The sequence below is a fragment of the Schistocerca americana genome, chromosome 1, assembly GCF_021461395.2.
Source record: "Schistocerca americana isolate TAMUIC-IGC-003095 chromosome 1, iqSchAmer2.1, whole genome shotgun sequence".
Classification (NCBI taxonomy): domain Eukaryota; kingdom Metazoa; phylum Arthropoda; class Insecta; order Orthoptera; family Acrididae; genus Schistocerca; species Schistocerca americana.
In genome coordinates, this window is record NC_060119.1 from 248,619,213 (window position 1) to 248,644,679 (window position 25,467).

The 25,467-nt window shown below is 38.9% G+C and overlaps 1 protein-coding gene across 1 annotated transcript in view; it reads left to right on the forward strand.

Moving 5' to 3' along the window:
* LOC124555160 (nitric oxide synthase, salivary gland) overlaps positions 1 to 25,467 on the forward strand; it is a 693,873-nt gene that overhangs the window by 666,296 nt on the left and 2,110 nt on the right. The window contains exons 21-24 of the mRNA XM_047129021.1: positions 1,464 to 1,551; positions 10,469 to 10,596; positions 10,700 to 10,848; positions 19,886 to 20,077. Coding sequence (XP_046984977.1) covers positions 1,464 to 1,551; positions 10,469 to 10,596; positions 10,700 to 10,848; positions 19,886 to 20,077 — 557 coding nt within the window. The remainder of the gene's footprint in view (positions 1 to 1,463; positions 1,552 to 10,468; positions 10,597 to 10,699; positions 10,849 to 19,885; positions 20,078 to 25,467) is intronic.

Sequence of the window (25,467 nt, forward strand, 5' to 3'; positions counted from 1 at the left end):
TGGATATGCCTCTTCTATTGATATGTGAATGCACTTATTTCAAAAAACTTTGGAAAGTCAATTTCTGGAAGAGTACAGTATACTTAACAGGCTTTAATTTACTGTTAGTTGTTGATTTCCTGCATCCCCACCCATCTTTTCAAGAATTTTTGAAAGATTAATTAACAGAAAAGTGATAATAACAGAAATATGATAATTTACTTTCAGTAATTAATTTCCCTCTCAGCTGTTGTGTCCCAAAATATGCATATTGACTTTCTTTCTCTAATCCCTGGATAACTTTTTTTGTCTTTGATTGTTCCCTTCCTTAAATTCTGGTCTGTAAACTGGCATTTTCAGCATCTTCTTTGTGTGATTTTTTGGTTTCCACATGATAAATAGAATTTTTTTCTAACTGCTTGAAAACAGTTAGATTTTGAAACCATTTTTCCTTGTAGCAGTTCTGTCTTGTGTGTTTTATCTTATGTGTCAGCTGCTCCCTCTCTCTCTCTCTCTCTCTCTCTCTCTCTCTCTCTCTCTCTCTCTCTCTCTCTCTCTCTCTCTCTCTTTCCTCTGTCTCTTCCCCTCCCCCCCCTCCAAAAAAATCATTTCCTATATTTTTCTATCTACTTTTGTGTCATTTAATATCCTTCACTATCTATTATCTCTGACCATAATGGAAGATCATGTCTACCATTTCCCATGTGGAATAACAGGCTTACATTAAACCAGTAAGTGCAAAGATAAAACTACACTGTAAAAGGATTACACAAACTTGTTCCAACACAGCCTGTTTCCATTAGAGCTAATGCATGTGTGATGCTTACCCAATTGTGAATGTGCTTACAGTAACAGACATTTATTGTGCTCTGTATCCATAGAAAACAACAGAGGAATGTGACCTCGTTTCCTTACTGCATTCTGTAGATCGTTTGTAATAGCACAGAGAGTGCAGTAGAAAAGATCTTTCACAGTAAGAAGGATGAACAAGTACTCATAGCTCTTAAGGTTCGCAAGTTGGAGCCCATGTTTACTGGACATTTTTTTCTTGTTTTGTTCCATACTACCACCTCTCAAAATATGGTATACGGTAAGTAGTTTTATTTAACACACAGTAGACTCACATGAAAGCACAATCGATACACTTCCTCACTTCCTAGCTCTCAGAGAAGGAGTGCAGGGGGGAGGGGGGGGGGGGGGGTGAGCAGGGTGAGAGGGACCCTTCTGTAATGAGAATGAGGGTATGTAATAATGCTGAACTTGATAATTGAATAGTATTAAGTGAGAGGGTATTGCACCATTTGTGACAATGGAGAATGCCACTTGCTTTGTTCTTGTAAAAGACAAGAAACTGCCTAAATTGAGTGAATTCTTTGTGTGCCCCATGTTTATTACTGTATGTAAAATCTGAAGTATATTACCATTTCTAACTCAAAATTTTTATGGTTTTCAAAGAAAGTGAAATTACTTTTTTTCTATTGTAGATGGTGATGGTCCACTGCACTATGGCGTGTGTTCAAATTTCTTGAGAGATGCTGAAGAAAATGATCAAATTTATTTATTTGTAAGAAGGTGAGTCATCCTCTTTTGTCATCCATAACATCATATTCTTTTAAGGAAAGATTTGTAATTGTTGTTGTTGTGGTCTTCAGTCCAGAGACTGGTTTGATGCAACTCTCCATGCTACTCTATCCTGTGCAAGCTTCTTCATCTCCCAGTAACTACGGCAACCTACATCCTTCTGAATCTGCTTAGTGTATTCATCAATTTGTAGTTAAGTATTTTTATTAACAGCAGTTTACCCCAAGAGGCATCAGACAATTCTGATAAACAGGATGTCCTCATTTGAGTCTATAAAATCCTCATCATAGGCAAAACACTGAGTGTTGCCATGCAAAAATGTCCAGAAAAAACTAAAAGAAGTATTAAAAGCCAGATTCTAAATAATTTGTCAACCAGTAGTTGTTACCTACACTCATCAAAAAAAGTTAGCATATTTCCAAATTACCCACCCCTTAGTCACTATGGATGTTCCTGTTGTGTTTATATAGGAGTGTGACTGTGTACATAATTCGAACTCGTTCAACATTGCCACTCTGGCTCATCAGGGGCCAGGCAGTCATTGCTAGTAAACAAACACAGTTCTTGTGAATGCACAATCATCTGTGGGCCTCATAATGTAGCACAATGCCTTGGAACGGGCTCTCCATGGCAGACCATATCAAAATCATCACATTAATGGGACAAAACACAAGACAAGTTGACATTGTGAATATTGTTAACATTAAGCCAAGTGTTGACTCCAGGCTGTAGAAAAAGTTCCAGGAAACACATTCAGTAGCAGATCGACATTGTGAAGCCCGTGCATGCAAATCTGCAGCAGCTCAGGACCAGCATGTAATATCTGTATGGAGACCCCCTTCAAAGACTGTGACTACCCTGTGTTCTGAGCTTTGAGAAGCAACAGGGATTACCGCAAGTACCCAAACTGTGCACAACAGACTTCATGATGGGAGGTGTACAGCCCAAGACTTCTCAGGGCTCCACCACTCTGTCTACATCACAGGGGTGCTTCTGTAAGATGGGCTAGAGCACATAAATATTTTACACAAGACCAATGGACCAAAACACTGTTCACAGATGAAGTACAAAGAGGCTTGCATCCTGACAACAACTCTGTTCACATACGGAAGCAAATAGGGGAATGCAGTTATCCGTCAATGGCTGTGGAATGTTACCAAGAATCCAGTGGTTCAGTCATATTTTGCGCAGTGATCATATATGGTTGCCACACACCACTTTTTCCAATTGAAGGCGTTGTGACTACTGCAGTGTCTGAAAACCACATTCTCTGGCCCTTAGTGGGGTTGGGTTGATTTGGTGGAAGAGACCAATCAGCAAGGTCATCGGTCTCATTGGATTAGGAAAGGAAGTCGGCTGTGCCCTTTCAAAGGAACCATCCTGGCATTTCCCTGAATCGATTTAGGGAAATCATGGAAAACCTAAATGAGGATGGCTGGAGGCATGATTGAACCGCCGTCCTCCTGAATGTGAGTTCAGTGTGCTAACCACTGCACCACCTGGCTCAGTGACCCTTACTGGTTTTGCAGAGGCTATAGGGGAAGGGTTCACTCTACAAGGTGATAACTTCTGACCTCATCATGCTCACAGTATGTGATGGCATCTGATAGCATGTGGGATCCAAAGAATGGATAGGCCATTGTGCTCAGTGGATATGAATTGCATAGAGCATGCATGGTGCTTGCTCGAAAGAGCTATTTCCAGGCATCACCATCCTCCATTAATGACTAAAGCTCTCAGGAATACTACCATTGAGGAGGGGAAAAATACATCTCAAGAGGCTTGCAATGAGTTGGTACTGAGAATGCCTAATCACATTCAAGAGTGTCTGAGGGTTCATTGAGGACCTACACATAACTGAATACACTATTGTATGTTTTTGATGTTGTGGGATGTTGCAATATTTTTGTTTTTTAGAATAACGTTTCTTTTTCATTTCATATTCAGTTCAAAGAGAACATACAATGTAGTTTCCTTTGCATGATATTCTGTGTTATCAAAAAATTCAAAGCCATGTATGGAAGTGAAACATGGACGATAAATAGTTTGGACAAGAAGAGAATAGAAGCTTTCGAAATGTGGTGCTACAGAAGAATGCTGAAGATTAGATGGGTAGATCACATAACTAATGAGGAAGTATTGAATAGGATTGGGGAAAAGAGAAGTTTGTGGCACAACTTGACCAGAAGAAGGGATCGGTTGGTAGGACATGTTCTGAGGCATCAAGGGATCACCAATTTAGTATTGGAGGGCAGCGTGGAGGGTAAAAATCGTAGAGGGAGACCAAGAGATGAATACACTAAGCAGATTCAGAAGGATGTAGGTTGCAGTAGGTACTGGGAGATGAAAAAGCTTGCACAGGATAGAGTAGCATGGAGAGCTGCATCAAACCAGTCTCAGGACTGAAGACAACAACAACAACAAGACATCTATCTCATTTCAAGATATGAGAACCAATTATATGCTTAACTTCTTTTGGTGGGTTCACAGAGCACTGAAAGACCTAAGTTGAAACAAGGCCCAGGGAGTAGACAACATTCCCTTAGAACTACTGATAGCCTTGGAAGAGCCAACCCTGACAAAACTCTACCATCTGGTGAGCAAGATGTATGAGACAGGAGAAATACCCTCAGACTTCAAGAAGAATATAATAATTCCAATCACAAAGAAAGCAGGTGTTGACAGTTGTGAAAATTATCAAACTATCAGTTTATTAAGCCACAGCTGCAAAATACTAACATGAATTCTTTACAGACAAATGGAAAAACTGTTAGAAGCCGACCTCAGGGAAGATCAGTTTGGATTCAATAGAAATGTTGGAACACGTGAGGCAATACTGACCATAATAATTATTTTAGAAGATGGCTTAAGGAAAGACAAACTTGCGTTCCCAGCATTTGTAGATTTAGAGAAATCTTTTACCAGTGTTGACTGGAATACTCTCTTTCAGATTCTGAAGGTGGAAGGGGTAAAATACATTGAGCAAAACGCTATTTACAATTTATACAGAAACCAGATGGCAGTTATAAGAGTCGAGGGGCATGAAAGGGAAGCAGTGGTTGGGAAGGGAGGGAGACAGGGTTGTAGCCTATCCCCAATGTTATTCAATCTGTTTATTGAGCAAGCAGTAAAGGAAACAAAAGAAAAATTTGGAGTAGGAATTAAAATTCATGGAGAAGAAATAAAACTGTCGAGGTTCACTGATGACATTGTAATTCTGTCAGAGACAGCAAAGGACCTGGAAGAGCAGCTGAACGGAATGGACAGTGTCTTGAAAGGAGGATATAAGATGAACATCAACAAAAGGAAAACGAGAATAATGGAATGTAGTCGAATTAAATAGGGTGATGCTAAGGGTATTAGATTAGTAAATGAGATGCTTAAAGTAGTAAATGAGTTTTGCTACTTGGGGAGTAAGAGGATATAAAATGTAGACTGGCAATGGTAAGGAAAGCGTTTCTGAAGAAGAGAAATTTGTTAACATCGAGTATAGATTTAAGTGTCAGGAAGACTTTTCTGAAAGTATTTGTATGGAGTGCAGCCATGTATGGAAGTGAAACGTGGATGATAAATAGTTTAGACAAAAAGAGAATAGAAGCTTTTGAAATGTGGTGCTACAGAAGAATGCTGAAGATTATATGCGTAGATCACATAACTGATGAGGAGGTATTGAATAGAATTGGGGAGAGGAGAAATTTGTGGCACAACTCTACTAGAAGAAGGGATCGGTTGGTAGGACATATTCTGAGGCATCAAGGGATCACCAGTTTAGTATTGGAGGGCAGCGTGGAGGGTAAAAATTGTAGAGGGAGACCAAGAGATGAATACACTAAACAGATTCAGAAGGATGCTCCCCGCCGCTGTTGGATAAGCAGCTGCCAGCAGCAAGTCGTATACTCTTAGCTCACTTATTTGTTACATAGTTTAATTCTTAATTTCTTTGCGTGTTTTTGGGTACTTGCATTGTTTAATTCATAAATTTTGGTCATGTTATAGTATTTGAGAGTTGTAGCATCGTGTTTTAGTACCTGAATAGAGTAAAATCATGTAGTCTCCTTCTGCCGCCGAGCAGTGTGTCAGCAGTGCGCAAGTAGCAGCATTACTGCATTTACTAGGCAGTCGTGTAGCTTAATAACCGTTTAAATTTTGTGTCGAATTGTTTGTGCTCTCTGTAGATTAATTCAGATGTTCTTTGCACAGTATTATTTAGCATGGATAGGGACTGCAACTGCAGTGTTCAGATGCGGGCTGAGTTGGCATCCCTTCGCTCCCAGCTTCAGGCAGTGTTGGCTTCGGTCACATAGCTTGAGGCTGTTGCCAATGGGCATCACTGTGGGGGTCCGGATGGGGGTTTGTTGAGGACGGCCAGCTCGTCCCACGCATCCCGATCAGACTACGGCTGTGGCTGCCCGGGATACTGCCCACATTGAGGCTGACACGTCACCTGTGGTAGAGTGGGAGGTCGTCTCGTCGTCTCGAAGTGTGGCAGGGGGTGAAAGACATTCCAGAGGGCTGAACGGAAGGCCTCTCCAGTTTGTCTGATGAACCGGTTTCAGGCTCTGTCTCCATCTGATACTGATCTTCGGCCGGACATGGCTGCTTGTCCTGTTCCAGAGGTTGCCCCTCAGTCTGCAAGATCCGGATGGTCGCAGAGGGTGGGCTTACTGGTAGTTGGAAGTTCCAACGTCAGGCACGTAATGGGACCTCTTAGGGATATGGTAGCAAGAGAGGGGAAGAAAACCAATGTGCATTCCATGTGCATACCGGGGGGAGTCATTCCAGATGTGGAAAGGGTCCTTCCGGATGCCATGAAGGGTACAGGGTGCACCCATCTGCTGGCAGTCGCTCATGTCGGCACCAGTGATGTGTGTCGCTATGGATCGGAGGAAATCCTCTCTGTCTTCCGGCGGCTATCTCATTTGGTGAAGACTGCTAGTCTCGCTAGCAGGATGAAAGCAGAGCTCATCGTCTGCAGCATTGTCAACAGGACTGACTGTGGACTTTTGGTACAGAGCCGAGTGGAGGGTCTGAATCAGAGGCTGAGACGGTTCTGTGACCGTGTGGGCTGCAGATTCCTCGACTTGCGCCATAAGGTGGTGGGGTTTCGGGTTCCACTGGATAGGTCAGGAGTCCACTAGACACAGCAGGCAGCTACACGGTTTTTTAGGTTAGATGGTCTCGGGCAAGTACAGAAATGGCAACAGCCTCAAAGGGTGCAGGGCAAAGTCAGGACATGTGGGGACTAAGCAGCAATTGGTATTGTAATTGTAAACTGTCGAAGCTGCATAGAAAGCACTGAAGCTGAAATCGATATAGGTACGGAAAGAGATAAATACTGCCGAAATTTTTAGAAAGGCACAGACGGTGTTTAGAAAGGATAGATTGCATGCAACCAGTGGTGGCGTGTTTGTCGCTGTTAGTAGTAGTTTATCCTGTAGTGAAGTAGAAGTGGATAGTTCCTGTGAATTACTATGGGTGGAGGTTACACTCAACAACCGAGCTAGGTTAATAATTGGCTCCTTTTACCGACCTCCCGACTGAGAAGCATTAGTGGCATAACAACTGAGAGAAAATCTGGAATACATTTCACATACATTTTCTCAGCATGTTATAGTCTTAGGTGGAGATTTCAATTTACCAGATATAGACTGGAACACTCAGATGATTAGGACAGGTGGTAGGGACAGAGCATCGAGCGACGTTATACTGAGTGCACTATCCGAAAATTACCTCCAGCAATTAAACAGAGAACCGACTTGTGGAGATAACATCTTGGACCTACTGATAACAAACAGACCTGAACTTTTCAACTCTGTAAGCGCAGAACAGGGAATCAGTGATCATAAGGCCATTGCAGCATCCCTGAATATGGAAGTAAATAGGAATATAAAAAAAGGGAGGAAGGTTATCTGTTTAGCAAGAGTAATAGAAGGCGGATTTCAGACTGCCTAACAGATCAAAACGAAAATTTCTGTTCTGACACTGACAATGTTGAGTCTTTATGGAAAAAGTTCAAGGCAATCGTAAAATGCGTTTTAGACAGGTACGTGCGGAGTAAAACTGTGAGTGATGGGAAAAACCCACCGTGGTTCAACAACAAAGTTAGGAAACTACTGCGAAAGCAAAGAGAGCTTCACTGCAAGTTTAAACACAGCCAAAACCTCTCAGACAAACAGAAGCTAAACGATGTCAAAGTTAGCATAAGGAGGGCTATGCCTGAAGCGTTCAATGAATTTGAAAGTAAAATTCTATGTACCGACTTGTCAGAAAATCCTAGGAAGTTCTGGTCTTACATTAAATCAGTAAGTGGCTCGAAACAGCATATCCAGACACTCTGGGATGATGATGGCAGGATGACATGCGTAAAGCTGAAATACTAAACACCTTTTTCCAAAGCTGTTTCACAGAGGAAGACCGCATTGCAGTTCCTTCTCTAAATCCTCTCACAAACAAAAAAAATGGCTGACATCGAAATAAGTGTCCAAGGAATAGAAAAGCAACTGAAATCACTCAACAGAGCGAAGTCCACTGGACCTGACGGGATACCAATTCGATTCTATACAGAGTACACGAAAGAACTTGCCCCCCTTCTAACAGCCGTGTACCCCAAGTCTCTAGAGGAACGGAAGGTTCCAAATTATTGGAAAAGAGCACAGGTAGTCCCACTCTTCAAGAAGGGTCGTCGAGCAGATGCGAAAAACTATAGACCTATGTCCCTGACATCGATCTGTTTTAGAATTTTAGAACATGTTTTTTGCTCGCGTATCATGTCATTTCCGGAAACCCAGAATCTACTCTGTAGGAACCAACATGGAATCCGGAAACAGGGATCATGTGAGACTCAACTCGCTTTATTTGTTCATGAGACCCAGAAAATATTAGACACGGGCTCCCAGGTAGATGCCATTTTCGCCGGCCTGTGTGGCCGTGCGGTCTAGGCGCTTCAGTCTGGAACCTCGTGACCGCTCCGGTCGCAGGTTCGAATCCTGCCTCGGGCATGGATGTGTGTGATGTCCCTAGGTTAGTTAGGTTTAAGTAGTTCTAATTTCTAGGGGACTGATGACCACAGATGTTAAGTCCCATAGTGCTCAGAGCCATTTGATGCCATTTACCTTGACTTCCGGAAGGCGTTCGATACAGTGCCGCACTGTTGAATGATAAACAAAGTAAGAGCCTACGGAATATCAGACCAGATGTGTGGCTGGATTGAAGAGTTAAAGTAACCTCTGGCGTGCCACAGGGGAGTGTTATGGGACCATTGCTTTTCACAGTATATATAAATGACCTAGTAGATAGTGTCGGAAGTTCCATGCGGATTTCGCGGATGATGCTGTAGTATACAGAGAAGTTGCAGCATTAGAAAATTGCAGTGAAATGCAGGAAGATCTGCAGTGGATAGGCACTTGGTGCAGAGAGTGGCAACTGACCCTTAACACAGACAAATGTAATGTATTGCGAATATATAGAAAGAAGGATCCTTTATTGTATGATTATATGATAGCTGAACAAACACTGGTGGCAGTTACTTCTGTAAAATATCTGGGAGTATGCATGCAGAACGATTTGAAGTGGAATGACCATATAAAATTAATTGTTGGTAAGGCGGGTACCAGGTTGAGATACATTGGGAGAGTCCTTAGAAAATGTAGTCCATCAGCAAAGGAGGTGGCTTACAAAACACTTGTTCGACCTATACTTGAGAATTGCTCATCAGTGTGGGATCCGTACCAGGTCGGGTTGACAGAGGAGATAGAAAAGATCCAAAGAAGAGCTGCGCATTTCATCACATGGTTATTTGGTAAGTGTGTTAGCATTACGGAGATGTTTAGTAAACTCAAGTGGCAGACTCTGCAAGAGAGGCGCTCTGCATCGCGGTGTAGCTTGCTGTCCAGGTTTCGAGAGGGTGCGTTTCTGGATGAGGTATCGAATATATTGCTTCCCCCTACTTATACCTCCAGAGGAGATCACGAATGTGAAATTAGAGAGATTCGAGTGCGCACGGAGGCTTTCCGGCAGTCGTTCTTCCCGCGAACCATACGCGACTGGAACAGGAAAGGGAGGTAATGACAGTGGCACTTAAAGTGCCCTCCGCCACACACCGTTGGGTGGCTTGTGGAGTATAAATGTAGATGTAGATGTAGGCTGCAGTAAGTACTGGGAGATGAAGAAGCTTGCACAGGATACAGTATCATGGAGAGCTGCATAAAACCAGTCTCTGGACTGAAGACCACAACAACGACATATATGGTGATGGCCTGACTTGGTAAATACAAATAATTTAAGAACAGAGGTAGCACCCCATCAATTAGCAGAGGCATTGACTTGTTGACAGGAATGTAATCAAGACTGAAAACTTTGCTAGCTTTTGGCTGAATTCATTTTGAGCTACAGTACACATATATACATATGCACACACTTGCATGCACCTGTATAGAGCTACATTATACCAGCTAACTACAGTATGGTTAAAGTAGTTTTGCAGCTTCAGGGGGATGAGATCTTGTGTCAGGTGGAGTGGGCAACAGGAGAAAGGAAGTGGGAAGCAGTGGGATGGAGGTTTGGGGAAAGATGGTTGATGCTGTTGCTGCCCTACCACACATCACCCACCCTTTCCCAACCCTCCCTCGCTTCTTTCAGGCTTTTATTCGATTATCATTATTCCTTCATGGAACACATTTGATATTTCATTAAAGTTTTAATGTAATCATTTTATGGTTTGTATGTATATAACATTATTATGGAAAGGAAAGGTTGGTAGATACTAAGTACATCGAGGATGAACTGAATCATAAACAATCACAGTGAAAAAACATTAAAGATTTCGGAAAAATAGTCCTTCATTGTAAATTGCAGGAAATCATTGTATGCTCTTTCTGTTTCATTTAAGTGAAATTCTCTTCCTTTTCAGTGCACCCAACTTCTACCTTCCTACGGACGTCAAACGACCAGTTATAATGGTGGGTCCTGGCACAGGAATTGCACCTTTCAGGGGATTCTGGCAGCACCGGATGGCCCAGTTACAAGCTTCACAACAAGGTTTCTGTGAAACTAATAACATTCTTGAACTAACACCAAGAGTAGAAGTTAAGTGTTCTGACAAAAGATGAGAATCAGCTCTAAAGATCCTTTTTGTTTTTAGGCACTGATGGTTTTGGCAAAATGTGGTTGTTCTTTGGCTGCCGACAACGAGCTCTTGATCTGTATCATGATGAAAAAGCAGCAATGCTGGAAGAAAAAGTGTTGGACAAAGTATTCCTTGCCCTTTCTCGTGAAGCTGATATACCTAAGGTAAAGTATTAATCAACAAATAATAGCATAATTTGCTGTAGATCAAATTGGAAACCCTGATGTAAACTGATTATTTTCTGTAGCAGAACTACATCTATATCTACATGGATACTCTGCAAATCACACCTAAATGTCTGGCATAGTGGTCATTGAACCATCTCCACAGTAATTCTTTATTATTCCACTATCTAACAGTGCGCGGAATGAACGAACACCTATATCTTTCCATGGAAGCTCTGATTTTCCTTATTTTATTGTGATGTTGGTTTCTTCCTACTTAGATGGGTTTCAACAAAATATTTTTGCATTTGGAGGAGAAAGTTAGTGATTGAAATTTCATTAGAAGGTTCTGCCGCAGCAAAAAACGCCTTTGCTTTAATGGTGCCTATCCCAAATCCTGTATCATGTCCGAGATACTCTCTCTCTCTCTCTCTCTCTCTCTCTCTCTCTCTCTCTCTCTCTCTCTCTCTCTCTCTCTCTCCTATTTCGCGATAATACGAAATGTGCTGCTCTTCTTTGAACTTTCTCTATGTACACCTTTAATCCTATGTGGTAAGGATACCAGACTGTGCAACAATACTCCAAAGAGAATGAACAAATGTGGTGTAGGCAGTCTCTTTAGTAGATCTCTTACATTTTCTAAGTGTTCTGCTGATAAAACACAGTCTTTGGTGTGCCTTCCCTGCAACATGTTCTATGTATTCTTTCCCATTTTAATTGTTCATAATTGTTGTAATTCCTTGGTATTTAGTGGAAATTTTGGCCTTTAGATTAGACTGATTTATCATGTAACTGAAGTTTAACAGATTCCTTTTAGCACTTATATGGATGACCTCATGCTTTTCTTTATTTAGGGTCCACTACCAATTTGTGCACCATTCAGATATCTTTTAGAGATCATTTTGCAATTTGTTTGATCTCCTGATAAGTATACTAAATGATAAATTACAGCATCATCTGCAAAAAACCTAAGACGGCTGCTCAGATTGTCTCCTAAATCATTAATATAGATAAAGAGCAGCAGAGAGCCTATAACACTAGCTTGGTGAACGCCAGAAATCACTTCTGCTTTACTTGATGACTTTACGTCAGTTACTACGAACTGTGACCCTCCAAAAGGGGGAAATCACAAATCCAGTCACATAACCGAGATTATTTTCCATAAGCATGCAATTTCACTACATGCTGCTTGTGCGGTACAGTGTCAAAAGCCCTTTTGAAATCTAGAAATACAGAATCAGTTTGAAATCCATTGTCAATAACACTCAACACTTTGTGTGTGCAAAGAGCTACTTGTGTTTAACAAGAACAATGTTTCCTAAATCTGTGTTGACTGTGTGTCAATAGACCATTCTCTTCAAGGTAATTCATAATGTTTGAATACAATGTGTGTTGCAAAGTCCTGCTGCATATTGACATTAATGATATGGGCCTGTAATTTATCAGATTACTCCAAATATTGGTGTGACCTGTGCAACTTTCCAGTCTTTAGGTACAGATCTTTCATTGAGCAAGTGGTTGTATATGAGTGTTAAGTATGGAGCTATTGCATCAGCTTACTCTGAAAGGAACCTAATTGGTATACAGTCTGTATCAGAAGACTTGCTTTTATTAAGTGGTATTAAGTTGCTTCACTACTCCAAGGATATCTGCTTCTAAGTTACTCATGCTGGCAGCTGTTTGTAATTTGAATCCTGGAATATTTATTTTGTCTCCTTTGGTGAAGGGATTTTGAAAGGCTGTGTTTAGTAACTCCGCTTTCGTGGCACTCTGTCAATAGTATTTAGATTGCTATTGTCCAGAGAAGGTATTGACTGTGTCTTGCTGGTAGCATTCTTCATATATGACCAGAAGTTCTCTGGATTTTCTGCCAGGTTTTGAGATAAAATGCCAAAATAAGAACAACTGAAACTGGCTGCCAAACATACCTTTCTTTATTATTTTTGTTGTGCCCTACTGAAGAGACCATTTGTACTTGTTCAGCAATTTACTCTTCTTTTTCTCCCAGTACCTCTCTGTTGCTTCATTTTGTTTCTTTTTACATTCTTCTGCCCACTCTGAATTCTGCCAGGTAATCTTCTCAGGTCTTTGTGAATTAATGTTATAAATTTCATTCTATCTTGAAAGGCTTCTCTGTTAGCTTCCGTTTTTGCCAGTTGTCCACCCTGTATAGGTAACCATAGAACTGTATTCACTATTTCCTGACGATATCTGTGATCTTTTGCTGTGTCTTGATTGATCTGTGATTTATTTTTCATCCGATTTCTATTTCGTCCTGAGATTTGTCTGAGAATTTTCCTTTCATGTTTTTCAATGGTTTTTATTTGGGTCTGCCATCAATTAACAGATGCATGTAGAGCTTCTGTTTTAACAACTTTGTTACTATGTCATAATTTTCCATTTTTTGGTACAGATTTTTTGTTGTATCTGTTCCAGATGAGTCTGTATGCTCTTATTTAGTTTTGCAGTTCTTTCTTTTTTAGATTCCTTATTTATCCCTGTTAGTTCAATATTTTCTATCTCAGTACTTAAAAATTTGTCTGCTTGAAAGATTTTGCTAAATTTGTTAATTACATGTTGGCTGTTGAATCTTGATCTGACCCCTTACATGCAGTGTATTTGCACCCCAGATTTTCCTTCTATTTGGTCAAGATTCTCTACTGATTGGATTGCTTCTGGTCTGTTATGATTACAGTCTGTTTATTTTTTTGAAGTTGGAGAATGGTTTAGCAGTGTGATGCACTACCTTTGATTTAGCTTTTAACATTTAAGCATCAAGGACGTTGCATAAGAACAAAAGTTCCTGATATAAATGAAAATTCACTTAACTATGAGAATGACTCAGTATCCAGCAGCCGAAAGATGTTGTGCAATATCATGTATAAGTTTTGGATCAGCTTGGGATCAATTGTTTTTCTACTAAAAATCATTGTTTATGTATTTTTCATGTTGCCTCACAATTGCTTTCACAATACCCAGAAATAACATTGAAACATAAGAATTGTAGTCTACATTACACATTTCCAATAAGCTTCTGTAGATGTTAACTCAAGCCAAGTTACAAAAAACGTATGTACAAGCCCAGAAACAACCTGAACAAGTCTAAACAAGACTAATGCAATTGGTGTCGAAGAGAGATAATATAAGACATGTAATTGTTCTAGAACATTCCCAACATACCACAAATCAAAATAATAGTAAGATATTTTCCATTTTCAGACTATACACCAGGCTTAGTTTATAGAACATCTCTTAAAGATATGTATTTTCGTGGAGATTTTAGCAATGATATCTAATAACAAAGGTTATAAAATTTGCAAATATAAAAATGTGGAAACTTCCAGTTATGTTACAATACCAATTACATATAAATAGTGAAGTAAATAAAAACATAAATAGAAACATATGTTATGTCTACATTTAAAACTGAATAATTAAAAATATTGTAAATTTTTTTCAGAGCATTTGCTGTTAATTATTTGCCAACTAATTTTCATAATGTAAGGTTGAAGTATGAGAACATATTGCCACAGAAACAGAAATTCATATGTGCAGAAATATTACATCCAATGACCAGAAAACTCTGTGGACATCCACAGTTGTAGGCTACATAATTCACAAATAATAATTTATTCAAATTTGGACAAAATTTAGATAATGTCTTAGCTTTCTGTAAACGAGCAAAAGAAATGATAGGACTGATTCCTTATAACAATTCAGAGTTTCTCTGCATGTGATCTTTTCATAGTACTGCTTGATGTTCTCCAATTAACTTGTCTGTTTGTTTTTCATCTGTTAAGTTAGAGAGGATTTTATAGCCGACTGGAAGTAAACAAATACTTCTGTAATTGCTTGTATGTGATTTGTCTTCTTTCTCATTAAGTGGCCAAATTAATGCACATTTCAATCTGTGAGGATTTTCTCATTATACTAAATGATCTGTAATATTTCTTTAAGCTAGTTTGCTGCCAGTAATTCCGGAATTATTTCATCATCTGCGGGTCCCTTATTGTTTTTCAAGTTGCAGGTAATTCTTTTGATGTCTTCCAGTGTAGGGTATGCTGAATACAGAATTGGGGAGAGTTTCTCAAAACTGAGTTGCTTTTTAGGATTTCAGCAGTTTAGGAATTTCTGAAAATAATCTACAAGAAGATTGCAGTTTCGTTTGTCATTTGTTTCTAATGTTCCATCTAGATGTCTGAAGTGTAAACTGAAGGCTTGATTATCCTTGAATTCTTGTTTAAATTTCTGGTGTTATTTTTGGCTGTCATTTCATTTAAAAATGATTATTGCCAAAAATTAATGTTTAAATTAAATATCTTTTAACAATGAAAAAAAATTGTCTCACCATCCAGCTGTCTGGTGGATTCTCCATTCAGCCTCTCCGACACAGCACTTTCTCCATTCTTTGGAGGGAGGAGGAAGGGGGAGGGGGGGAGGTTTGAGTGGGCAATCACTAGTTTTCTTTTTGTTACTGACTTGGTGTGGTACACCATAACTTCCTCACCTGTGCCAAACTCTTTATCTCAGAGAAACACTTACACTAAAGATTCACAATTATTTGTTTGATACATTCCAGTCTTTGTCTTCCAGTACAGTTTTTGCCCTCTGCAACTCCATAAAGTACCTTGTATGTTACCCCTCATGTCGTAAGGCACATCATATCATCCTGTTGCTTCTTCTAGTCGGTTTTCCACATATTAATTTCCTTGCTGAGTCCTCAGTGAAACTCATCATTTATTATCATTCCACTTAGTTTTCAGATATTTGAAATGTTTTTTGTTTGTATGTGAACTAGAATTTCTTATGGAAGGAGTTTAGCTTTAAACATATTACCCTTCTTTTATTTTACATTGTTTTAACTTCCATGAGCCCTATTCAGTGGATCACTCAGACTGGGTCCCTGTGATGTGTAAAGAATTGAAAGCTGTACATTTTACAGAAGTGCAATACAATGAAATTAATGAACTTTACAAATTATTGTACTACTGTGCAGCTAATATTATTTATATTATAACCTAAATAACGAGTGTTTGAAAATATAATGTAATATGGATAGATAAAAAAATCTCCTCTGTAGACATGGCAGGAAAAATGGGGAGAGTTGCCAAGAACTCCTTGTCAAGGGGTTCTGCACAACTTTTCCATAACTCTTCCATTTTATAAACCTAACCAGTCCTTTTTCCTTGTTCTCTTTTCTTTTCTCTTCAGCCCCCCCCCCTTCTCTCCGGCTAGAAGAAGGAGCCACTAGCTCCGAGAGCTTGCACATTTCCACATCTTTTAGATTAGTTTTCTCTCACTATTGCTTAGTGAGTCTATTTTTTATGCAACCATATTATATTGTAATATAACCTGAAACATTAATTTTAAGATTTTCAGTAATATTCTTCAATGAAGTAAACAGAGTAGTCTAAAAGGAAGTACTTTAATTCAATCTTAAACTTCACTATTTTACCCAGAAAACATTTAACATGCTTAGCAGATTGTTGAATACATTTGTCCTCCTTTCTTTACCATTACTAGGCCCTCTAAGTTTTTGTATAGGTTGCTTTTGGTTGTATTCGTACTTTACATTTGTTTTGAGAAAAGAAAGGTACTAGTAATGATAAAGGATATTAATTAACCTATATGCATTGAGAGACAGTTATCAAAATACCAAGTTTCTGAAGATGTCTGCACATGAGACTCCAATAGTAAAACAATTATACCTCATTAGAATAAACTTCTGGTATTCTTAATATCTTACACTTGTAAGTCAACTTTCACACTTATTATGAATAGAAAAATCAAGAATAGATTAATATCGTCATTTTTAAATCATGTGTACTGCAAATGTAGGTGAACTAAGCTTTTCATTAACCCTAGCATACAGGATTTCAAGTGAAGTGTGTGATCCATTCCATAGAGTCCAAATCTGAACACTGACTACATCCTGTATTAAATCTTCTCAAAATTCAATTATAAACAACTTTCCTTGCCCCATCAATTGACATTTTCCTCATAAGAAACAGTTTTCCATCTTTTGACACATTATGCTTGTACTAGAGAAAGGAAATTTAGCTACACTTACATGACTGCATTGTTCCTAACCTTTGGTGAAATTAAAATAATGCCTTATTTATGGTTGTAATAATTGAAACCAAATAACACACAGCTCTCTTTGTTTTAAACCACATTGACTTTCACTTTCTGGTCTCACATTTGTCATAGAGCATCTGAGTCTGTTTAATTAGAGACTTGGGTGCATTCCATTTTACCAGCAGTTCCATATTTTATACCTCAGCACACTATCATGCGTCTTCTCTTAATCTAAGAACAATATTATTGGGTGTTTTCCTTTCTCCTAATATTTTAATGATATATCAAAGTGAGAAATAATTTTATGTAAATAAATGACCTAATAAAAATGCTCCTAGAACTGGAGAGGGCATATGACAGTGAGCTGAGAAGTAATATATGGGATTACTTGCCAGCTGCTACAAAATGTAAAATTGTAGATTCACGAAGCTACAAACATTAACTGCTGCACTTCAGCTCTTCCAGTAAGTTTATGTCCATCCAAAATTTGAATATAAGAAACTAAGCTACTAGAACTTCATCTTTGTCTTCTGTCAGCCTCGCAGTGGATGGGTCCTTCTGAATCTGAGCATTGATTGACCTTCTCCTCCTTTCCAACTTTTCTCAATCAATCCTCTTTTGATCTCTGATAAAAGGACATATGAGTTGAGAAAGAACTGTACCATTCACTCTGTTAACTAGACAGAAAATTAATTTGTTATTGAATAACAGACCTTTCATATACAAAGGTGGATCGAAACGTAATGGCTCCTGTGTCATGGAAAAATAAATAATGAATATATAACAGCAGAATTTGTGCAGATGAGAATTGAACTATACTATATGCAACACTACCTTTCAACAGACACCATGCATTTGTACACATTTACACCATTGCTGAACCGAGAAATCAAAACTAGATTGGAAAAATTTAGGGTTTTGCTTCTTGACCCATGGTTTTAAAGCTCTTTCAACCTCATCCAAGATGTTTATTCTGTAACTATGTATGTGTTCCTTCATAGGTCCAAATGGGTAGAAACCAGATGTGGCAAATCAGGGAGATAGAGTGCATAAGGCTCCACTGACTAGCCCTTTTTTGCAGTTGCTTGGTTGTGAAAAACAGTATGTTAGGGCATGCTTTATCATGATGAAGCTTGGTCTCTTCTTTCTTATTGCCTCCTTGAGTTTCTTGAATGCGGTTACAGAGGTTTCACTGTTGATTCTGATAACACATTTGTCTCCTCGAATCATTTCATCAGCAGGTTCTCAATTGGAATGTGTGACAGATCCTGTCAGCCAGCCGCAGCATGTTTTACCTGCAATACTCATTTCTCCATTACTAAACTTCTTTAGCCAACACCACACAATTTTGACATCCATTACTGTGTCCCCACGCATGAGGTTAAAACAGCTTTAAAATAATGGATCAAAAGCAAAATTTTGGACTTGTTTTGATGTCTGGGTTCAACAATGACACAAATTTGTAAAAGTGCATTGTGGCTATGGTGAACATAATATTTTGTAGAGGACACTTCAGGCTATCATCTGCATTAATTGCAATGTTGTATGTTTATTATTAGATTCTTATGAGATAGGAGGCATTACATTTTGATCCGCATTCTTAGAAAGATGTGCTTGATCTTGTAGGTTCCATTTTGATTAGATTACAAAAACAGTAAAAAATATAACAACGGAAAATCCAGGATGGAATGTAACACTATTATGATAAGGGTAGTTGCCCTTCACCATATAGTGGAAATGCTGAGTTGCAACACACACACACACACACACACACACACACACACACACACACACGGACTCAAATGGAGGCTGGAGGAGGGGGGGGGGGGGATATCAAGGTAGCAGATTCTCCACCAGGGTTTTGACTACCTCTCATAATGCCCTGAAATGATGAATGTCCTACCCACTATCCCTCCCATCTGTCCCAAGTGGTATTCTGCTGCCCACTGAACCTACATAATATCCTCTTTCATCTGTAAACATCTCTGCTCCCAACCCCTTGACTGGTGGCTCATATCCCTGTAGTAGACCTAGATGCAAGACCTGTGCTATACATCCACCCACACCACCAACACCAGTACAGTCACAAGCATCACCTATCCCAATAAAGGCAGGATTACCTGTGAAACCAGGCATGTGATTGATAATTTAAGCTGCAACTGCTGTGCTGCATTCTACATAGGCATGATAGCCAACAAGCTGTCTGTCCACATGAATGGCCACTGACAGACTGGCCAAGAAACAGTTGGACCATCCTGTTGCTGAGCATGCCACACAGCACAATGTTCTTCAATTCAGTGACTGCTTCACAACCTGTGCCATCAGGATTCTTTCCACCAACACCAGCTTTTCTGAATTGTGCAGGTGGGAACTCTGCCTGAAATATATCCTACGTTTGTGTAACCCTCATGGCCTCAATTTTCATTAGTCATAGTCCAATCCACCATCCAGCCCCTTACCTGTTGCCATTCCAACACTACACAGCCCTCTCTTCCACCAATGCACCCAGTCCTCTCCTTTTCCGTCCCCCGTCACCCCCTCCTCCTGCCCTCTGTCTAACCTCACGACTGCAACTAGCTGCCTTACTCTCTCAGGACCTCGTCCCTGTATGCTCTCACAAGCAGAACTTTACTGTCCCACACCCTTACCCTGCTATCCCTCCCCCTCCGTGCCCTAGCCTCCTTATACTCACCACCCGGCTGCTTCTCCCATGATGCCCTGCTACTCACAGTCTGGCCTCAGCAGCCAGAGACTGTACTCTGTGTGTGTGTGTGTGTGTGTGTGTGTGTGTGAGGGAAGGTGTAAGCACATGTTCACATTTGGATGGGCTCATGTCCACCACAGTTTATGACTAACAAAAAGGAATGTGTACATTTTATGGTTTTAATTTTACCTACAAGAGAAACATAGTTGGAAAACTAGACACATGCATAATGGAATTCTGTTTACTATTTTTCAGACATACGTTCAAGATTTAATACGCAAAGAAGCTGCTTCAGTGTACAAGAAACTGGTGGAGGAAGATGGCCATTTTTATGTATGTGGAGACTGTACAATGGCTGAACATGTGTATCAAATGCTGAAGTTAATAATACAGGAACATGGGTCTATGACAGATGCAGATGTTGAGAGCTACATGCTTAAAATGAGGGTGAGCAAATTAGTTTATTGTCATTAGATATTTACATAAAATGATCTGTTCATATTTTAATTTAGAGGGAGCAGCCTATGGAGGCAATGGAATCTTTGACTTTAGCTCTTAAATTGCAAAGATGGGTTGAAATATTTTTCAGCCAGGCCATGAAACACTCTGATGTAAGTCGCAAATGTGATAGACACAGGGTGAACCAGAACTCCATTGAAAATTTTTTGGATGTCGTATTATGGGCCGAAACAAGGACAAAATGTCTAGTAAATATGGGTCTAAAATGCATACTTCACGAGCTATTATCATATGTCATCTTCAATACTGTGTAACGCCCCTTTTACTACACTGTCTTGCTTCCCATATTTTGAGAGAAAGTAGCATGGACTAAATCAAGAAAAAAAGTGCAGTCAATATGGGCACCAAAATGCAAACCATGAGAGCTATGAGCACTTGTTCTGTAGAAGAGATGTGTCTCAAAGTGGTAAAGATGATCAAGTACTCATAGTTCTTATGTTATGCATTTTAGAACACAAGTTTTAGTTCTACATACCCTGGCAATTGATTTTTCCAATACGTAAATTCCCTGACTGAACTGTGATTCTGGAAAGTCTTTAAGATGCCACAGCCTCATATATTTCACTCACCTTTTATTACCAAACCTCAAATACCATATTCTGCATCTTCAAGAAAATTTTTAATTCAGATGCTCATTCCTTAACTGTTTAAAACATAGGAACAGACCCCTTACAAACCTTCACCAATGTCATATGAGTTCCCTTGCAATAAACCTTTCTAAAAATAGGATTTTATATTGGCCCTCTCTTTCAGTTTATCCATTTGAACTAGAGACTTACAACACGCATGTGTATAAAGAAAATACTCCTCAAGTCGACACTTGACTTACAATCTTTTGCAACTAGGCCAAAATAACAGATATAAAATCTCAGTGATGTAATTGTCTTGTCTCTGCCAGGCCAAGGAATTGTCTCCTTACTCTGGTATGTGATATGAGTTTCCAGCTATCTAATTATATGACTGCACATATTTTGCAGAATATATTGACAGTGTTCCTTAGCTTCTTCTTGATGTATTACGGAGTGCTGAACTGCTTTTCTCTTCACACATGTATAGAGGAATTCTTCTTAATTCCTCAGTACAAGTTAGAATAAGATGGCAAATAATACTGCTGAAATATTGTATAGATTGACTACGTTGGTCTTTTGTATATTTCAAGAATCTGCCAGGAATTGAGAAATCAGGATTTCAGGTTTAAGGTAGGCTACTTCTTGCCTATTATATTCTTTGGAAGAACATATGAACTGTAAAAGCAGTGTTTTGTGATCTGCATTATGTACTAGCTTATTGAATTAGATTGTTCAGGTCTTGTAATCATCCCCATGAGGTAAGTAATGTACTCTCATTATGATCACCTTTATGTTATTTTATCATTAGAAAGTAGCATGCACGACTACTGAACTTTTTCCAATTCATGGCTCAAAACATGCTTCATCATCTTATATTTTGCCAATACTGCATTTTGCCTTGTTTAATACATCTTTGGACTGGCCTACAAAGCAAAATACAAATGGCATAACAACTGGTAAATGCATATGCTGCTGTCTATACAAATGTCTTAGCAAACACATAATGTTGGCAATATTTTAAGAACATTGTGTAGTGCCCTGACATAAAATAGTGCTGAAAATATGGTAAGTCATATTTTAAATATATAAAAAAAACCATCAGCAGGTGCAAAACAGCACTTTAAATGTTTACATATTGTGATGCAGTTCTTTTGGCCTGATCCCACGTTTGGTGTCCTTTGGACTGCTTGATACACTTACAAGGACACTGCATGAAGTCTCTTAAAATTTGACTGTTTGCCTGCTAAGACATTTGGTTGGAAGGCAGCACATGTGTGTAACACCTGTTATGCCCTTTGTACGAGGGCTGTTCAGAAAGTAACCTCCGGTTGATTTAAAAAAATACACCAAGTTAAATAAAAATATTTTAATATTTACATCTTACAACTACATCTTTGTACTATTTTTCTACATAGTCTCCATAGCGATTGAGGCACTTATCGTATCTCTTCACAAGCTTTGAAATTCCTTCTGCATAAAAATCACCCGCTTGTGCCTGGAGCCAGCCTGTGACCGCATCTTTGAGCTCTTCATCGTCATCAAACCGCTGTGACCCGAGCCATTTCTTCAAATGCATGAAGAGGTGATAATCACTTGGCGCCAGGTCTGGGCTGTAAGGTGGATGGTTGATAACGTCCCACTTGAAGGACTCAAGAAGGGCCGTTGTTCTGCGAGCAGAGTGAGGACGGGCGTTATCGTGCAAAAAAACGATACCGGAAGTCAGCATACCACGGCGTTTGTTCTGTATAGCCCGTCGTAACTTTTTTATTGTTTCACAGTACACGTCTTGATTAATGGTCGTACCACGTTCCATGAATTCAACCAACAACACCCCTTTGGCATCCCAAAACACCGTTGCCATCAGTTTTCTGGCAGAAAAATCTTGCGAGGCTTTTCTTGGTTTGGTAGGCGAATTTGAATGTGCCCACATCTTTGATTGTTCTTTTGTCTCAGGGTTCACGTACTTAATCCAGGTTTCGTCACCGGTCACGATTCTGTTTAACAATGGTTCTCCTTCGTCCTCATAACGTGACAGAAAGTCTAATGCAGAGGCCATTCTTTGAGTTTTGTGGTGGTCGGTAAGAATTTTGGGCACCCATCGTGCACAGAACTTACGGTAACCCAATCTTCCTGTCACTATCTCATACAAGACAGTCTTAGAAATCTGTGGAAAACCAGTAGACAACTCCGACATTGAGAAACGTCGATTTTCACGAACTTTTGCATCAACTGTCTGAACGAGTTCGTCAGTCACCAATGATAGTCTACCACTCCTCTCTTCATCATGAACGTTTTCTCGTCCACTTTTAAATAAACGTACCCATTCATGGACAACTCCTTCACTCATAACTCTTGGTCCGTACACGGCACAAAGCTCACGATGAATAGCTGCTGCAGAATATCCTTTGGCTGTAAAAAACCTTATGACAGCACGCACTTCACATTTGGCAGGGTTTTCTATTGCAGCACACATTTCAACCTGCCACAAAAACTAAACTAGCGCAGGTACGACGTTCACTCGACCACGGCTTGATCCCGACTGACCTGTTGAGTGCGTGAACGCACAGATGGCGTCGCTACTCCCCCCACAACCCGCACTGTGACCAATCGGAGGTTACTTTCTGAACCGCCCTCGTATTTTTCTTTGTAGGCCAATCAATCTCAAAATGCCTTAAACAAGGCCAAATGTGTTATTGGCAAAATATAACATAATAAAACCTGTTTTACAGCTAGGATAGTTTATCTAAAAAAAAAAAAAAAACTGCAAGAATATCGCCATACATCCTCACAACCGTTTCACTGAATATGTAGTGATGTTGCATTAATTTTAAATGTAGAACCTTGCTGTAGCACTTTTGCTGTGGGTGATTTCAGTGTGTCATTATCTCTTCTCTGCACTCATTGGTATGAAATTTTCTTTGTAACTCATTGCAGGAGGAATTCTCATGCTGTAATAGATACTCTAGATCCTTCTTTCCCATTGTATTTATGTGATTATAGAAGTGTTTAAAAATGTATGAGGACAGACATAATGTCGCTGGAGAAATGCAGCAATTGTTTGAAAGCTTTATCTCATTATTTAAGTCACTATCCGAAGCAAATAAGCAGTTTACAAATATGTTCCCCATCATGTTGTTCGCTTATCTCCGTATCGTCAAATGTGAGGAAGTATATGTAATAAATAAATAAATATTCAAAGCAAGTAAAAACATACGGTAAGTTATTCTTTTTGGGTAGTTAATCACATGACTTATGTGGCATTGTTAAAAGAAATATTGATAATGTTAAAAAAAAGAGGGAAAGGTGTTGAAAGTTACAACAATGTAGTACAGCAAAGAAGCATTCACCCACAGATTAGATCAGAACAGTAGGCCACTAACAAATTATAGTGAAGAGTGACTGTGATTCTGACTGTAATCACCTATGGTAATCAAGACATTAAACTGATAGCATAGAGTAAATTGGTGTAATATGTTAAATCCAATGCAGACTATGACCACATATATTTCTTTTTTTCAGTGACCAGTTTTGATTTTATGATCGTCATCATATTGATGTGTCTCCTTGAAGTCAACAAAAGAAGGAAATAAAATTTATAGCCATGATTGGAATCATTACATAGTGTAAAAACACTATAAAATTGTAAAAAACACTCATGGCCTGTGATGTAGTGTCATTGTTGTGCTAACGAAGGTCATACTTCAAGGTCATGACTGTTTATTACAATTTTATCATGTTTTTATACTATTTGATGTCAGTAGAGGCTGTAAATTTTATTTACGTCTTCTATTAACTTCAAGAAGAAGAAAGATGAATCTGATAATGATCATAAAAATTCAAACCAGTCACTGAATAAAACAAATATTTGTGGTCATAGATCTTTTGGTTTTCACATATTCTCAAACATGGGATCGCTGTTATCTTCAAGGTGACCACATCACACCCAACCTAAATAAGTTCAAGTGAAGAACTGTTTCTTTTTAAAAAAATGCTCAGATATGATTATGCAGTTGTGATCAGATATGATTATGCAGTTGTGAAATAACATTCTGTAAGTGTACTTGTACAGAGAAGCATTGGAAGGGAAACCAATTGTAGATCGAAGGAATACGGGGAAAGAGGAACTTGGAATTATTCAAAACATCATGGAATAAAATGATGTTAAAATTAAAAGAACTTATAAAGTGAAAAAAATGAAGAAATATTAGAATGATTTGGAAGGGAAGGAAATTATAGATAATGCTTGCTAGAAAAAGGGACTGGTTTGCTAGCATCTGTTATGTTACCTAGGATTAGCTTACTTGGCACTGAAATTGAGCACTGGATGAGGAAACTTATAGATACAGAAAAATGAGAATGTTTTAAACAGCTTATTAAAGATAAGTGTAATAATTATGTAAAGGTAATACTATTGCTGTAAGATGAGAATAAGCGGACAGTATTAAATCAGTCAATTATGCCACAGCAGAAATCAGTCAGCTTAGAACCATGTTAAACTGTATGGTTTCTGTTGAATATTAACAAAGAATTGCATGATCTAGCGTTTTTCTAACTGACAAGGAGATGTCGACAGGGGTGGGAAGGTATATAGCTGATATGCTGAAGTGACATATTTAAATCACATTAGATGCTTTTAAATTTTTATTTCTAAGTCTTTATTGAATTGATTTTGACATTATTTTTATTCAGTTAATCGGTTCAAATATATTTTTTATTTCTAATGTTTGGCTCATCATTTGTGCAATAATC